Source organism: Notolepis coatsorum (assembly GCF_963971535.1).
Source record: "Notolepis coatsorum genome assembly, chromosome: 2".
NCBI classification, from domain to species: domain Eukaryota; kingdom Metazoa; phylum Chordata; class Actinopteri; order Aulopiformes; family Paralepididae; genus Notolepis; species Notolepis coatsorum.
The window spans coordinates 203,937,257-203,954,751 of record NC_140166.1 but is presented as its reverse complement, the minus strand read 5'-3'; the positions used below and the strand labels follow the sequence as shown (position 1 = coordinate 203,954,751).

The 17,495-nt window shown below is 43.7% G+C and overlaps 1 protein-coding gene across 5 annotated transcripts in view; it reads right to left on the bottom strand.

Moving 5' to 3' along the window:
* The window catches only part of opa1 (OPA1 mitochondrial dynamin like GTPase), an 80,124-nt gene that overhangs the window by 26,000 nt on the left and 36,629 nt on the right, over positions 1-17,495 (bottom strand). For all 5 annotated transcript variants that reach the window (XM_084308966.1, XM_084308967.1, XM_084308969.1 and 2 more), the window contains 8 exons: positions 15,850-16,015; positions 14,874-15,026; positions 13,656-13,764; positions 11,540-11,619; positions 11,176-11,316; positions 10,497-10,613; positions 9,573-9,666; positions 7,509-7,619 (listed from right to left, as the gene is read on the bottom strand). In XM_084308966.1, the coding sequence (XP_084165092.1) occupies positions 7,509-7,619; positions 9,573-9,666; positions 10,497-10,613; positions 11,176-11,316; positions 11,540-11,619; positions 13,656-13,764; positions 14,874-15,026; positions 15,850-16,015 (971 nt within the window). The remainder of the gene's footprint in view (positions 1-7,508; positions 7,620-9,572; positions 9,667-10,496; positions 10,614-11,175; positions 11,317-11,539; positions 11,620-13,655; positions 13,765-14,873; positions 15,027-15,849; positions 16,016-17,495) is intronic.

Here is a 17,495-nt window from a genome sequence, read left to right as displayed (position 1 = left end):
GCAAGCTACTTGGAAAATGTAGCAAGCTACACTACAGGTTACTCTCGATTAAATATAGCTCAACTACAATGGAAGCTTTCCCCAGAGAAATGTAGCAAGCTACACTACAAGAACATGGCAAAAATAGCTAGCTACATCGGCACTACTTTTTATTTAATTTTTTTTACTTCGTGATCAAGTTTCCACCAAACAAATAGGCAGGCAAAAAAAATGCTCAGTTTGATTGTTTATTATAAAACTGAAACAAGCCCTCGGTCTGGCTTTTTGTGTCATCCTTTTAACATGAACTTGTATTATGTACAAAATCCAGGAAGGCAAGTTTAGCTGGGTGCAGCCTCTACAAAAGAAAATAAAGAGACCATTTGGTTTGATCAGTTTTTATAGTATAGTTTGTTGATTACTTTTGATGCAGTAATGGTCTTTTTCTTTTCTATTCTATCTTTATGTATTATTTATCCCTAAACTCTGCATCTTCTGAAACCTGCCCACTTTATCAACCAAAAACACACTTCTTCAATATCTGAATTGTAACTGTTTTACTTCATTTTACTAGTATTATGCTACCATGTATATACTACTACCAACTATGCCTATACTACTACAGTATGTACTCAAGAGTATAACACTCAAGCTCGACACTGACAAACAATACTACTTATCCTTGGCTGCTAGATATGTACCACTCCTGCTGACTTGTTGTACACAATTTGTAAGTTGCTTTGAATGAAAGCGTCAGCCAAATGACCAAATGTATTTAAATATGTAACTCACAAAACATTCCATGGCCCCAAAATCATGTGGGGACCCCCCCTGGAGGTCCTGACCCACAGGTTGAGAACCACTGCTCTAGGTGATCTTTTCCCTCTTTTTTTCTTTTCTCCACCCCCATAATATTGTTCATTTTCTGCCTACAGTGAAACATCATCATGATAGCAGCTATCCGTTAGTTAAAGCTGTTGACAAAAAGTGTACTGACTTGTGTGCTGTTTGGGAACAGTTGATTTTCATCAGCTCACCTGAATGTGTTCTCAAGTTAGTGCTGGGCGTGTGGGAAGTTGATAGCAGCAAATGTTTTAGGCGTTTTTTCAATCAAACTCATAAATGTGTCCAGATAGAGCTATGGAAAGGCATTGTTGTTATTGACATCATCATCTTCATCAATGCCATCAGTGGAAACATCGAATCCCTCTGCCATTATTTCGCGCGGACTGGTTCATGTAATCTGTTATTGTTAAATTGCATTAATTCATTCTCATTCAGTGGTCTGCGTTTTGATTTTCACTTCCTGATTTGCGGGTTGGAGTCCCGCCCTATCCTGCCTCTGATTGGCCTACCCGTAATGTTTTGGCCTAACCATACCCAATCGTGAGTCGTCATACTCATATCTAAACCAACCAACCAATCAGTGGGTTTTCTACAGAGTTTTTTTTTCTCCTCACAAATCTTTATAGTCTAGACCAGTGGTCACCAACCCGTCGATCTTGATCGACTGGTCGATCTTTGAGACTGTCCCTGTAGATCTTTCCATGAAAAAAAAAAAAAAAAAAAAAAATGATCTTACCCGGAGAGTCCACATTACAGTTCTACCTTTGTTTTGATGTGAAAAGTGATGCTGCACTTAGCACTGACTGCACTTAGCACCGACTGAGAAAGTACACATTACAGTTCTACTTTTGTTTTGATGTGAAAATGATGCTGCACTTAGCACTGACTGCACTTAGCACTGACTGCACTTAGCACTGACTGAGAAAGTACACATTACAGTTCTACTTTATAAAATGCTAATTGTAAATATGTTTGTCAATGTTAATAATATGAGAAAGTCCACATCACAGTTCTACTTTTGTTTTGATGTGAAAAGTGATGCTGCATAAGATGACTGCACTTAGCACTGACTGAGAAAGTACATAATAGTTCTACTTTGACGTTTTAATGTTGGACCAAAGCATTGCATGTAATTAGAATACAGGCAAATAAAAGTCATTTAGTTTAAAGTACAATCTTGGCTGTCTTTTTCTCTCAACGCTTCAATAGGTAGATCTTGCCTTCACCAAAAAAAAAAGTGATCTTGGGCTTAAAAAGGTTGGTGACCACTGGTCTAGACTGTTTCTCCCGATAGTAGCGGTGTAGCGTTTCCTCGTCGCTACTTCGTTCTAAAAATAGCTGCGCTACAGAGACCGCTACTTGGTTCAAAAGTAGCAACGCTACCATCACGCTACTGAGAATTGTAGTTAAGCTATGTAGCGTCGCTACTTGTAGCTAGCTACTGCCCATCACTGGCTAACGCTAAGCTAACAGCTAACGCTAGTTAGCTTAGCCTATTACTAGTAACATTGCTCGCATCAATTATATTGAATGTCATTGATCTACCGGTCGATCACGGCCGACTGGTTGGGCACCACTGGTCTATAGAAATAAATGCATTCGAACAAGAAAGTATAGTAGACATAGCAATGGCAAATGCTAACGCTAAGCTAACGGCTAACCCTAGTTAGCTTAGCCTGTTCAGCAGCTAACATTATCCCATCGCTCGTGCCAATTATATTGCATGTCATTGATCTACTGGTCGACCACGGCCGACTGGTTGGGCACCACTGGTCTAATAGAAATAAATGCATTCGAACAAGAAACCAATGTATAGACATAGCAATGGCAAACAAAATTGCCAGGCCTAATGCGAGCCAGGGAAATGCTGTGCTTTGTAACGTGGCTTCATGTTTTCATCCACTGAGCTGTGAGGCTCCACATGCTTGTTTTGGTTGAGATCTGAACTCGCAAATTGCCCATAAATATCGCAAGCATGAAAGCATTACAGTAACGACGTTGTGTGAGTCACGCCCCCCGCTCCCACTAGCGCGCATCCGAGACCACCTATTTCACCGGTCCAGGTTCAGCGCCCCCGGGGACGAATCGACGGGGACTGGGGAGAGCGTTCTCACTCAGACGGACACACCCTTTTCTGGTGCGACCCGACGCTGATTCGACCCCGAATGGTGAGTGAGAAAGGGCCCTAAGGCTCTGGCATTACAACTGTAGTTGGTCCGCGGGCCTACTGGTTACCAACTGGTTACCAACTAGTTACAATGGGTTAAATGCAGATGACACATTTCAGGTCTATGTCAAAATGTACTTGAAATGTTCTTTAAAGATATTCTACTTCTACTATTTAATTAGATTAGATTAAATTCTGTTCTCACGATACAGCACAAGTACAGTACAACGAAAATAAGTCTGGCATCCAACCAGAGTGCAAATGTAACAGTAAAGTACAACAGCAATATACAGGTGATTAAACTGGGTACACAATATTAAAATATTATGTGCATATAATGTATAAACTAGTAGGGGTGGGAATCACCAGAGGCCTCACAATACGATATTACCACGATACGATAGTATTGCGATAAAAAATATATTGCGATATGCTGGGTATTGCGATATATTGCGATTGATTACCTTTTTCAACTGCAAAGTAAAACTTTGTCAACATGTTTTATCTAATAAAATAAAGTTTTCAGTCTGTTAATCTCACTTCAATAATTTTTATTGCAGCAAATGGGATTTTCTCAAGCAGACAGATGTCAACACTAATCTGCGTTGCATGTAACTGACAAACTGAACTTTGTTTGTATTACAGTCATATTCCAACTTAACTGAATGCGCACGTGTGTGGACTACTGTACTATTACAGGTATTGAAATGAACAATGCAACTTCCTTTTTATTTTATTTTATAATAAATAATAAAATATCGATATTGGCGTCCTTGTATCGATACAGTATCGCCACGCAAAGTATCGCGATACTACTACCTATCGATATTTTCCCCCACCACTATAAGCTAGTATCATCTTGGAACAGGATGGAGATTGTATGGTGTGTTAAGGGATTATCTTTGGGCCAGAGTTCATATCTTTGCCAATTTATGTCCTTTGAATACCACCGTGTGTGCGTGTGCGCGCGCGTGCGTGTGTGTGTGTTACTGGAGACTGACAACAAGTCCTGAGCTGGCAGCATACCTTTCTCAAAGTGCAAACACACACACACTGTTCCCACAATCTGTCCAGTTCACGTACGACTGGAAAGTGAAAGGGTGCTGTTTGGAGGGGCAACAGTAGAGGCAGGACCCCAAACAGACACACACTTGTGAAGCTGTGCAGGTCTGGGCTTGTCCCTGTTGGCACGGCCCCAGACATGACTAACGGTCAACTCCTTGGGGGGCAGTCACTGGTATGTGTGTGTGTGTGTGTGTCATGGCCATAAGCACAGGAATCCTCTCCCAGGGTCTCTGGTTACCCCCAGCAGCAGAAGGCTCTGAGACCACAGGCCCCGCTGGGCGTGTGACTCACAGCAGCGTCACTCCATCCATATTCAATAAAGAATGAACACAGTCTCAATCTAGTCTACAGTTTCATAACCAGCATGACAATAGCCTCAATCTAGTCTAGTTTCATAACCAACACGAAAACAGCCTCAATCTCGTCTAGTTTCATAACCAACAAAACAGCCTCAATCTAGTCTAGTTTCATAACCAACACGAAAACAGCCTCAATCTCGTCTAGTTTCATAACCAACAAAACAGCCTCAATCTAGTCTAGTTTCATAACCAACATGAAAACAGCCTCAATCTGGGAAGGAATATGGGAGACATTAAAGGAGATATTAGGTTATGAAGTGCCCATGACGGGCTTGGTGCTATATCTGGGGAATCTGACACAGGAAAACATACAAGGAGAGGACAAATACCTGGTAAAGACACTACTGGTAGCCAGTAAGAAAACTATAACAAGAGCATGGTACAAAGTGGATCCACCTACAAAATAACAGTGGCTGGGTGTAGTAGAGGAAATATACGACATGGAACGATTTACACAGATATTGAGGGTAGAGGAGGAGAAATGTGGGTCAAAATGGGATGAATATAAAAGAAATGTGAACGACACCACAGACTGGAACCAGAACATGATGTCACATGTATAAATGGAAGAATGCTCACATGTCACCATGTCACTGTATTGTTTTAAGTTTGTTTTTGTTTCAGTTTTTTGTTTCTTGTTTCAATGTGGTATGATTTTAATTGTCAATACAAATGTAAGTTAAAAAACTAAACAAAACAAAAACAGCCTCAATCTAGTCTACACTGTATTTATAAACAACATGAACACACAGCCTCAATCTACAGTTTTATAACCAACAAAACAGCCTCAATCTAGTCTAGTTTTATAACCAAAAAAAACAGCCTCAATCTAGTCTAGTTTTATAACAAAAAAAAAACAGCCTCAATCTAGTCTACAGTTTCATAACCAACAAAACAGCCAAGGACACTTTACTAAAAAGAGTCACATCTTCTTCAGAGAGAAACAGAGAAGACGCCAAACAGGCCGTCACTACAAAGCACAAATTTAGATACTATGCTTCATACCAGCTGTGTGTGTGTGAGATACATTGTGTGTGTGTGTGTGTGTGTGTGTGTGTGGGGGGGGGGGGGGGGTAGAGCTAGTCTGGGCTTGTCTGGTGGGCGTTTGGACACTTTGCTCTGTGTTTAATCAGCAGGGCTGTGTTAACAGGGAGCAGCTCTGGCGGCTGGACTTGACAGGCGGCGGGCAGCTCGCTGCTGTTCCTGCTCCACCCCCCGCCACGCTGGGTGGCAATTAAAGTCTCCATCTATGGAGGAAAAGTCACTGTGTGTGTGTGTGTGTGTGTGTGTGTGTGTGTGTGTGTGTGTGTGTGTGTGTGTGTGTGTGTGTGTGTGTGTGTGTGTGTGTGTGTGTGTGACCTTAACATAGGCTGGGATGTATTTATATACTTAACACATTTTAAGTATTAAGTATTAAAATGTATGTATCCACACATGGGTATGTATTTTTTTTTTTTACATTGCTGTCAATTAAAAGCAACCAACATAATTATATTCATGTAAAAAATATATATATACTAAAAATTATATTATATATATATACACATTATGCACTGCAGGAGTATTTTTAATAATTTGCAATGGAATTGCAATGGAGAAAACAGACTATTTTGAATGTAAAGCTCACCCAGTTATTATTAAAAAGACACTAAGCTATACTGTAAAGAAAATGTGAAAACATTTCCAAAGTCCTACATTACTGTATGCATGCATATTGTGAGCAGAATACTTATAACAATCATAACACCTAACCGTATGCAATGCATGTATATTGTGAGCAGAAAAGACATAATAGTGATAACACATTACTGTATGCATGTGTATTGTGAGCATAATTCTTGTAATAATGATAACACCTAAGTGTATGCATGTGTATTGTGAGCAGAATACTTATAATAGTGATAACACCTCACTGAATGCATGTGTATTGTGAGTAGAATACTTATAATAGTGATAACACCTCACTGAATGCATGTGTATTGTGAGTAGAATACTTATAATAGTGATAACACCTCACTGAATGCATGTGTATTGTGAGCAGAATACCTATAGTAGTGATACCACCTCACTGTATGCGTGTGTATTGTGAGCAGAATACCTACAATTACCTTCTAAAAACAATCAGCACAGAGGAGAAGAACTCATTAGATCAACCTCAGCGGCAACATGGAGAAAAGACATTTCACAGATACCAGGTAGCCTCAACTGACCAGGCTCACTGGCTGAGTGAATACTAGTTCCTATTCTCTACAAGCCGGCTGTCTCCTTGCCTTGAGCACCACTGCCACCTAGTGGCTGCTTTGTGGTCTCCTAGTAATGGCTCCTGTGGAGTACATGTGTCATGTTGTCCTACACAGGGAAGGAGAGACTGTCCCGTACTACAGGGCTCCTTAGTCAGCTGATGGTTGGTTTTCATTTACTCATCCAATAGTCTTGTACAACTGACAAAACTGACAAAGAATGCCTTCCTTTTCAACATTCTTGTTGTGCAAATCAAAGACCAAAACATATTTGGACAATTATTGTCATGGGTTTGGATAGTTGTAATTGAGTATTGCCTCTGGACAGCACACAACCGAGAGAGAGAGAGAAAGATAGAGAGAGGGAGAGAATGAGTGTGTGAGAGAGAGAGAGAGACAGAACGGGAGAGCGAGCACTACCGGTACATTTGAATGCATTTATTTGTACAGTCTATTGAACGCACTCATTTCTGGCGAAAGAACATCACGATTGATAAGATGGCAGTCATCACCAGTAATGCTGGACATAGCTCCTGTAGTGAGTGTTGTGCCCATAATTATGATTTGATCAGTTTGGATGAACTCACACAGCCCCGGACCGCAGTTCCTGCTGTGTGCTCGAGTTGAAGCAGAGAGGAAAGACAGAGATACAGACGTGCAGTGAACACGCACACAGGGAGCAAGGCACCTGCATATTAATTAATCAATATCCATTTTAAAAGACTCCGGAAATTTATTTACATCCTCCCATATCCCATTTCTATTGGCCCCTGGGATGGTCCTTATGCTTGAGCTCCGAGAGAGTGTGTGTGTGTGTGTGTGTGTGTGTGTGTGTGCGTGTGCGTTACTCACTGAGATCCTCAGCCAGCTGTACTCGGCGGCCAGTGATAAGATGAGACTTCTTCTCTAAGTCTTCTGCAAAATCCTCCAACACCTCCTTCACATTCTTCTCCAGACGACGTACTGGGAATACACACACACGCACATTACTATCAATAATATCCAATTCTACAACAATGCATTGGACCTTTCATTGAATTTAATGATCAAATACTGCAAATGTGACTTTGATAATGAGGTTAAGAACAATGAATGTAAGGATTCAAGACAGGACCTGCCCTGGTGTCTGGCTGGTTCAATGCAACTCTAGCTCAGTCTGGCCTGGTGCTATACTCCACCTGATCCCAGTCTCTGTGGCACCGCATCCACCCTGCACTGGGCCTGGTGCAGCTCAGCCCAATACAATCCCTGCTTCTTATTCTTCCAGTCCTACACTAGCCAAGCCTCAGGTGCAGACCAGTCAACCGGTTGCAAAGTGCCTGCAAGTCCTGTCTCCCTTAGTCACAGTTGCTATTTTGAGATGAACTCCGCTTACGATCCATCTCAGCGATTTACTACATCAGCGTCCCGCAGGCACTCAGGATAACACACCGGTTCCACCACAAGCGCCGCCATCAGCGTCACGGCAATTTGCCGTTCTACCCGCTCCACAGAACGCATTGTGTTGACTTTGAGGAGGAGAGGAGGACGGAGGGGAAGAGAGTCCGTACGTCTCATAAAGAAGCAATGAACAGTCACTGTGTAAACATATACAAGCTCCGTCAGTATCCCAGTGAGCTGAAACCAACTACAGCCAGACAGTAGGTTAGTTATGGTAGGGCTTGGCAATTGATAGAGTAAAATTGTTTGGCTTCCCACAATCATAAAAAAATATATAACAAAAAAAGAACAATGATTGTGCCGCATGCCGTGTTGCTCTCATTTTGCCTTGTGTCGTAAATGCAGCGCACCCTTCTTTCAGTCCTAAATTACGGTGTATGATTTTTGGAAGTGTCACATTGAAAAACATACTGGATTGAAATTCAAGTCAATCACCAGAAAAGCTAAAGTAAACCTAGTTTCTCTGTATATGGTGGACGAATGCGCACGTCAGCCGCTGAGAATTGAACCTCTGCGATTCTTTTAGCTCGGATGCAGCCATCGCAACACGAACGGAAAAACACAGGCAGTGGAGCACGTTTCAGTACTTTCAAAGGAAGCGTGACGTCGACGGCTGACAACTGATGGCTGTAGTGGAGCAACGTGTCAGTTCCAAGTTCATAGGGAGATTGTGATATTCTTACAAAAAAGTCAATTTAATTTCACCACAGCCGCTCTGACACTTCAGTTGCACATTAACTTGCAGAGAGCAGACCTTATATACACAGTGGATATTCTCCTAGCATAGCAATCAGTAGCTACTGCTAAGCCAAACCAATGTAGTAGCCAACTTCGATTGCTTGCTGAAATAAAAAATGCCATGTCTGTCTCCACAAAGCCCTGAGAATAGATGTAAATGATTAAAGACTTAGAACTACGCCAAACGGTTGTGCCAAAATAATTATTTTCACAGCGAGAGAAGTTTATTCCTGTGCTCTCCAAATGAGTGAAGCAATAACTTTATCTCCGGGGTGGTTCAGCCTCAGGCTGGAGATGTAAACAGCAATGATCTTCATGACATCCTGGTGTGGATCAAATGAGTCACTGGAATAGTTGTACAGGTTGCAGCTAAACGTCAAATCTTCAACAGTCATGGATCAATTTCTCACTGGAATAGGCCTAGTTGTATCAACTGTAGGCCAATACATTTAGAATTAACCTGTCTTGAAAAGGTTAGTCTTGAAACTGCTAAAAAAAAATATGATATATGAAAACAAAGCTATGATGCTTTCATTTATTTAAATTATTGTAAAAAATTACCAAGCGCTGCTCCCGTTACTTATTTTGCCGCTAGAGCGCGTCATTCGGTGCATTTCCCTGACGTTAACGGATGTTTTCGGAGGAAGTCACACTACGCAAACAGTCGGGTTTGACGATCGGTGTGTCGTATTTAGCGAAACGGTCAAATCCCCCCCACCGGCGTCCATACAGCCTTACCTTCCGTGTTGGTGAGCTGCTGTCGGAGTGTGTTGGCTGTGATGCCCAGCATCCTCTGGATCCTCCAGAACAGCACCACGTCGTTGCACTCCAGCTGAGAACACATTTTAGATGCTTTATTTATGTCCACATAAATACAAAGTACATTAACCCTTTCACGACCACACTACAGAAGGTTAACCTTTTCACTACCACACTACAGACGGTTAAACAGTCTGTAGTGTGGTAGCGAAAGGTTAACCTTCTGTAGTGTGGTAGTGAAAGGGTCAACCCTTTGTCATGTGGCAGTGAAAGGGTTAACCTTCTGTATTGTTGCAGTTAAAGGGTTAACCCTTTGGTGGAGTGGTAGTGAAAGGGTTAAGGACATAAACACCAACAGTGCAATTAGCTCATTGGGAGTCATGCAATTACGTCTGTGACTGTGCAGCATTCACATCGTACACATACAATATTGACACAGATGATGTTTCAAAAACAGATACAATAGCATTTCCGTAAAACTATATCTACTCTATGGGTACAAAAAGCAACGCTGTCTCCAAATAGAGCGGCTACCAATAATAGCAGATATAGAGCAATACCTTGCGAGCTGTTTAGCCTTTCTCTTGGAGATGTGGGCCATCTGAAGGCCCCTAACCACCAGCTTGTGAACATGACTCAGGCTGCCAAAAATGAAAACTAAAAGTTGACACTAGTTGTGAGATGTTCAGCTTGAGCTGCCGATAGTTCAGCAACTTGGTTAAAAAGGCTTCCTCCAGGCTGTGGTCGAAGGTACAGCCAACCTCTAGAATAAACACAGCTCTACTACTCTCATTAACCACCACAACGTCATGGGTGTTGGCTGAGATGTTACACACACACACTTTATTAACCGGAGAAAAAAGACGGTTCAACAGAACACCAAGCCACGGGCAGCACCCTCACCTCCGAGTCGACAAAGTGTCTCTGGTAGTAATAGAAGCCTCTCTTGCAGAGGTTACAGTGGGCAAGGGCGCGCTGCAGGAAGTGGCGCCGATACATCTGGTGCCACGTGTCCTTGATCTGGTCAAAACGGGAAGTTACGTCCACGGACATTAATATGGCATGAGAGAAGAAGGGTTTCCAGGGTATGTTGGCCTACTATCTGGTCTAACAGAACAGAGCATGCCTACTATCTGGTCTAACAGAACAGAGCATGCCTACTATCTGGTCTAACAGAACAGAGCATGTTGGGGTATCTGGTCTAACAGAACAGAGCATGTTGGGGTATCTGGTCTAACAGAACAGAGCATGTTGGGGTATCTGGTCTAACAGAACAGAGCATGTTGGGGTATCTGGTCTAACAGAACAGGGTATGTTGGGGTATCTGGTCCAACAGAACAGGGTATGTTGGGGTATCTGGTCTAACAGAACAGGGTATGTTGGGCTATCTGGTCTAACAGAACAGGGTATGCCTACTATCTGGTCTAACATAACAGGGTATGCCTACTATCTGGTCTAACAGAACAGGGTATGTTGGGCTATCTGGTCCAACAGAACAGGGTATGCCTACTATCTGGTCTAACAGAACAGAGCATGCCTACTATCTGGTCTAAATTGGGTCTGTGAGGTGCAGATCCCTCACCAGGACGGGGTCGACCTCTACCCCTCGCCCCTCCAGGTTCTTGCGGACCGTTGTGACCTCGTCGTTGGCCAGGTAGGCGGTGTGGTCCTCGTGGAGCTTCAGCAGGCGCTCCAGTTCGTTCTTGGTTTCGTTGCGGACGCTCTGCGAGGACAGAGAGATGCACCGGGGTGAGAAACGCCTTTAGAGGAGGGAGGTTCTGACAGAAAGAGCCATGTGAATACCTTATACTTTCATGAGGATTCTATTCCTGATCTACTATCGTTTACATAAGCTTATGATGCAACATAGGTCACTGCAGCCAGGAAAACATAAACAAATCAAATCAAGCTCCAGTAGAGGGGGGTCTGTGGACTTGACCTCTGACCTGATCTGATGTGCGGTTGGTCCAACTCATCCACCTCTGCTTCCAGTTAGGACCCACCATGTCGTGGATCACTGACTCAGCTGGGAGAGAGGGAGAGAGGGAGAGAGGGAGAGAGGGAGAGAGGGAGAGAGGGAGAGAGGGAGAGAGAGAGAGAGAGAGAGAGAGAGAGAGAGAGAGAGATTGTATGGTGTGTTAGGGGATTATCTTTGGGCCAGAGTTCATATCTTTGCCAATTTAGGTCCTTTGAATACCACCATGTTTGAGTGTGTGTGTGTGTGTGTGTGTGTGTTTGTGTGTTTATCGATGTGTGTGTGTTACTGGAGACTGACAACAAGTCCTGAGCTGGCTGGCAGCATACCTTTCTTAAAGTGCAAACACACACACACAATTCCCACAATCCGTCCAGTTCACGTACGACTGGAAAGTGAAAGGGTGCTGTTTGGAGGGGCAACAGCAGAGGCAGGACCCCAAACAGACACACACACTTGTGAAGCTGTGCAGGTCTGGGCTTGTCCCTGTTGGCACGGCCCCAGACATGACTACCCTATAAGAGAGGGTAGTCATTTAGTGTAGTGTAGAGGCCAACATACTGTCTTTGGCTCCCTATAAGAGGGTAGTAATTTAGTGTAGTGTAGAGGCCAACATACTGTCTTTGGCTCCCTATAAGAGGGTAGTAATTTAGTGTAGTGTAGAGGCCAACATACTGTATTTGGCTCCCTATAAGAGGGTAGTAATTTAGTGTAGTGTGGAGGCCAACATACTGTATTTGGCTCCCTATAAGAGGGTAGTAATTTAGTGTAGTGTAGAGGCCAACATACTGTCTTTGGCTCCCTATAAGAGGGTAGTAATTTAGTGTAGTGTAGAGGCCAACATACTGTATTTGGCTCCCTATAAGAGGGTAGTAATTTAGTGTAGTGTGGAGGCCAACATACTGTATTTGGCTCCCTATAAGAGGGTAGTCATTTAGTGTAGTGTAGAGGCCAACATACTGTATTTGGCTCCCTATAAGAGAGGGTTGGTCATTTTAGTGTAGTGTAGAGCAGGGTTTCCGTTGTCCGGTAATTACCGGTTTTTGACCGGCAAAATCTGTTGAAGTCCGACATATTTAAATCTCTCCGGTCATAATGTCCGGTGAAAATAATTCCCTCTAAGCTCAATTTGATTGTATTAAAATAGTTACATTTGTTTCATTGTTGCTTCACCAAGCAGGTCTAATAATTACAACAATGTGTGTTCTATTATGATATGTGTGTAGTGTTCTGATAACGACTATTGGTGAAGCGATGTCGAGATTCATTTGGTTTGGCAGCGGAAGCTAGATTTGCGAGAAGCATGCAACTGCAGAGCCGCAGAGCTGACAGTTGTGCGCGCACAGTGCAATACACCAATTCAGCCATTGGCAATTCAGCTGTTGGGTGGGTGCCGCTGCTGAGCGGTCCCCAGACCGGACCTGAGAGCGCCGCTGGCTCTGCGGCTCTGCAGTTGCATACTATTGGTATGTTCTTCGTTGGGACTGGGAGGCGGAGATATAATAGTCATGATCACGCAACGTTTATATTTCACGATAATGTTGCCGTCTCTCTCTGCCAAATTTCTCAGTTATTCGCTTGATATAATTAATACAAATGTCCAATATAACGGAATTCGTTAGCTCATAAAAATGTGATTATAACACACTGCTGTATTTAATGTCGGGCCGACTGCCCAGAGACACCTATTTGATTTAAAGTCAGCAGCAGCACGGAGTCTCAGGACTTATTTGATTTGGAATATAATGACTGTATACGCAAAAGTAGCCTAGTTTTAAGTTAAAATATTATAAATCTACATGCCTTGAGGATGTCATTCTTTATATAGCCTGCCTATCAATTGTTTTTAAGCTCAATAAACTCTGACCGGAATTGATCCCATTTGTCCGGTAGATTGAAATCTTGCAGGACACGGAGACCAGCAACAATTTTGTCTAACGGAAACACTGGTGTAGAGGCCAACATACTGTCTTTGGCTCCCTATAAGAGAGGGTGGTAGGGCAGTGCAGACTGTGGAGGCCAACATACTGTCTTTGGCTCCCTATAAGAGAGGGTAGTAATTTAGTGTAGTGTGGAGGCCAACATACTGTCTTTTAGGCGTGAATGCAGGGTCTCCTCCATGAACTGGATGGCTGCGTCCCACTGGGGCTTATCTGTGATGGAGCGGTCCTCCAGAGCGTTGTGCTGGATCACCCTCTGTGACCGAGACAGACAGACACAAGTAAGAAAACTACATTACCCATCAATCAATCAATCAAATCCTTTATTTAACCAGATAAGCATCGTTGAGATTAAAATCTCTTTTTCAAGAGCGATCTGGCCAAGCAAGGCAGCAGAAAGTTTCAACATAAAAAAAGAACATCACAATAAAATACAGATAAAACATTCACAGCAAGCTCCAATTTCAGGCAAGTTATCAAACAGGCAAGTTATCAAACACAGTTGCACTGTCCGAGGGAACTGAATTCGTAGGATTTTAAAATGGCTTTAAATTCTCCGAGGGTGACCAGTCCTGGTAATTTTAATAATAATAAAGTCCTCCTGTATCTTGTTCCAGGATGAAGGAGCAGCATATTTAAAAGCCCTTTTTCCTAATTCAGTTCTCATATAGGGAACATCCAGTTTTAGAGCAGCTTGAGAACGAAGGGCATACTTGTATTGCTTAGTGCACAGAAGCACGCTTAGGTACGAGGGAACCAGTTTAAGCAGAGCTTTGTGCACAAGAGAGAGCCATCGTGAGTGAGTTAACAGTGTTTACCAGGCTGTCCATAGCCATGTTCTCTATGCTAGACAGTGAGTTAACAGTGTTTACCAGGCTGTCCATGGCCCTTTCGTTCCAGTTGTGCCTCTTGATGCTCTCATGGGAAGATATGTGCCTAGAAATGGGCTGAATGAAACCACACAAGACTCCTCTTTACAGCCAGGCTAATTTATGCTAGTCACACGCAGAATTAGGCCCAAACCAGGCAGTGTCAAATTATTTTTGTCACACACCATAGACTGTGGAAAATAGTATTTTCCTGAAGCTTCCTCACGTCTAATGGCTTGGAGCCACAGTGCTCATACATGGGGGCTCCGTTTTAGGACGAGATAAAGGCAAGAATCTGAAGTGCATCCAATAACGGACAGTGAGGCAACAGTGTGTTTACCAGGCTGTCCATGTTCTCTATGCTAGACAGTGAGTTAACAGTGTTTACCAGGCTGTCCATAGCCATGTTCTCTATGCTAGACAGTGAGTTAACAGTGTTTACCAGGCTGTCCATAGCCATGTTCTCTATGCTAGACAGTGATTTAACAGTGTTTACCAGGCTGTCCATGGCCCTTTCGTTCCAGTTGTGCCTCTTGATGCTCTCGTCTTTCACAGCCTCCTTCAGCTTGTCAAAGATGTCGTCCTGGTCTTTGCCTTTGTACTCGGACATGAAGCGGGCAAACTCTTCCTGTAGCGTCTCCCAGGCAACCTGACGGGGGTTGAAGAGAACAAATCCCCAAGTGTTACTGTAATCACAATTAATGTATTGACCCGAATATAAGACACCCTGATTATAAGTTTTTTTTTTTTTTTTTTTTTTTTTAGAAAATAAGTAAAGCCTATCTGACCAGAATGTAATTCTGACCAGTAGGGCTGACCCCGATTAGTTGAATGGTCGACTAATCAATCAAAAGGAGCCGTAGTCGACTGCCAACCTCTTAGTCGAATGCAAATTTTATTTTATAAAATGGCGCACATACCAGCGAGGCTAACTGCCCAAGAAAACACTGAAGGCACTGAAAGAGGATTTCACCAATCTAATGAACACACTAGACTAGACAAATATCAAGATGTATCCATCAGTGGACCAATTGCATGCTTTCACAGAGGACAAGGAGCCTTCAGTCGACTCCTTCAGACAGTAAGCACCCCCCCCCCCCCCAGCCCAAATTAAATGATAAAAAAAATTAAAATAATAAACAATTTATTATATATATTTTTGCATTCAGGGCAAATTTTGGGCCAATCTAAGTCGACTATCCAAATCCTTAGTCGGGGACAGCCCTACTGACCAGTAATACTAACACACTAAATAATACGAGGTAGGTATTGAAGACGGTAGACTGGAGTGAGGTTGGGTACTTTCAGGTGATATATCACATTCACACTCCAAGTGAATTGGATTGATTTTACAACTGTAAATACATCGGCTATCGAACAGACTTTAGAAAAACTCAAGTATCGTCCTTCGTCTGAAGGGTTCGACTATTGAACAGCTGACCTGCACCACCAGACAGCCGGAGTCTCTTTACCTCCAGAGCTTTGTGGGGGAGCTGCTTGTCCGTCCACTGTTTGAGCTTGATGTCCACGGTGGTGTTGAAGGTGCCAGAGTTCATGGTCTGGGCCGCCGGCAGGTAGATGTTCTCGATCACGTGGGTGGACACGCGCTCCCACAGCTTCTTCTGCAGGATGGCCTCCCTGGGAGGAGTCATGGGTCAGGTCACACCATTACAGAGGAGCAGGCGGGAAAGGGTGGGTACATTTTGTTCATCTTTTTCACAGGAAGGTACAGATTTAGAAACAACAGCAAACGTATAATGGTGCATTTACCGGTATATATTTTCTATAGCATCATTTTATCCAAAGCGCTTTACAATTTGTTCCTCACATTTTACTCATTCATTCACACACCGACGGCGGAGGCAACCATGCAAGGTGCCAACCTGCTCATCGAGAGCAATTAGGGGTTAAGTGTCTTGCTCAAGGACACTTCACCACGCTGCCCGGGAGGAGTGGGGATCGAACCCGGGAACCTGTGGATTACCAGACGACTGCTCTACCTCCCACTGTCGCCCCGTATAACAAGTACAATTGCTTTAGAAACAGATTGCTTTCCCCTGTCCAGCTCCGGCGGCACGGTGGTGTAGTGGTGAACACTGTCGCCTCACAGCTAGAAGGTCCTGGGTTCTATTCCCGCTTGGGGACCAGGTTGCCGTGTTGCCAATTACCCAGGTGGGATATCTCCCGGGCCCTTCTGTGTGGAGTTTGCATGTTCTCCCCGTGCTCGCAAGGGTTTCCCCTCCAGATAAGATAAACCCAATGGAAAAACATGCAGAACAGATCGCCAACCCTGATGAAGACGGACAGGAGAACTTGGATTGGTCCCCCTGTCTGCTCAGTGCATGTGTGTGTGTTCCCGTGGGTCTCCCAAGTGTGTGTATGTGTGTTCAATCTGCATGACAAATAAAGACTTCTTCTTCTCCTTCCAGTCATGTGATGCAGAGGATGGGACTGCTCTGTTAGTGAGTTGCTCTCCACCCTCCCAGCGCAGCCTGCTATTGAGGTTGTACTCGACTGTATATTCCAGTAGCGCTCCAGTGGGCCGTTATCCAACAGCCTCCAGTCTATCTGACCGCGGCGGTGTGACAATGGGACAAAACCACTCTGAATCTCCCCCCTGGGACCGGAGAGCGCGAAGCCCTTCTCATTTATCACAAACACACACTCATATTTCATGCAGCTCCCTCCATATTCTGGCTGGCTGGTTCCCGCTATCGACGGGCGTTATCTCCAATAGCAGTGGCCGGCCGGCTGGCTGGCTAACAGGCCCACCCTGTCCCTCTCAGCGGGCCATTCATCAGGGAATCGATCCTGTGGAGCTGATGCCCCCCCCCCCCCCCCCCCCCCTAGACACCACACATACAGTCTCATTTAGGTGGGTTTCTCTCCCAATGGTAGAGATTCATTGCTATACACTCATGCCAACACGGTCTCATCAGAAAACGAAATAAAATACTAATCGTATAAAAGGTACATAATGTATGTTATGTTCTAGCCATGAGTAATATATTTACGTCTTGTATAAGTAATATATTTACGTTTCGTATCTGCAAAAGTCCAAAACAAACCGGTCGAACTAACAATGAATGTGGTCGCGGGCGAGTGCTCTTGCCACTAG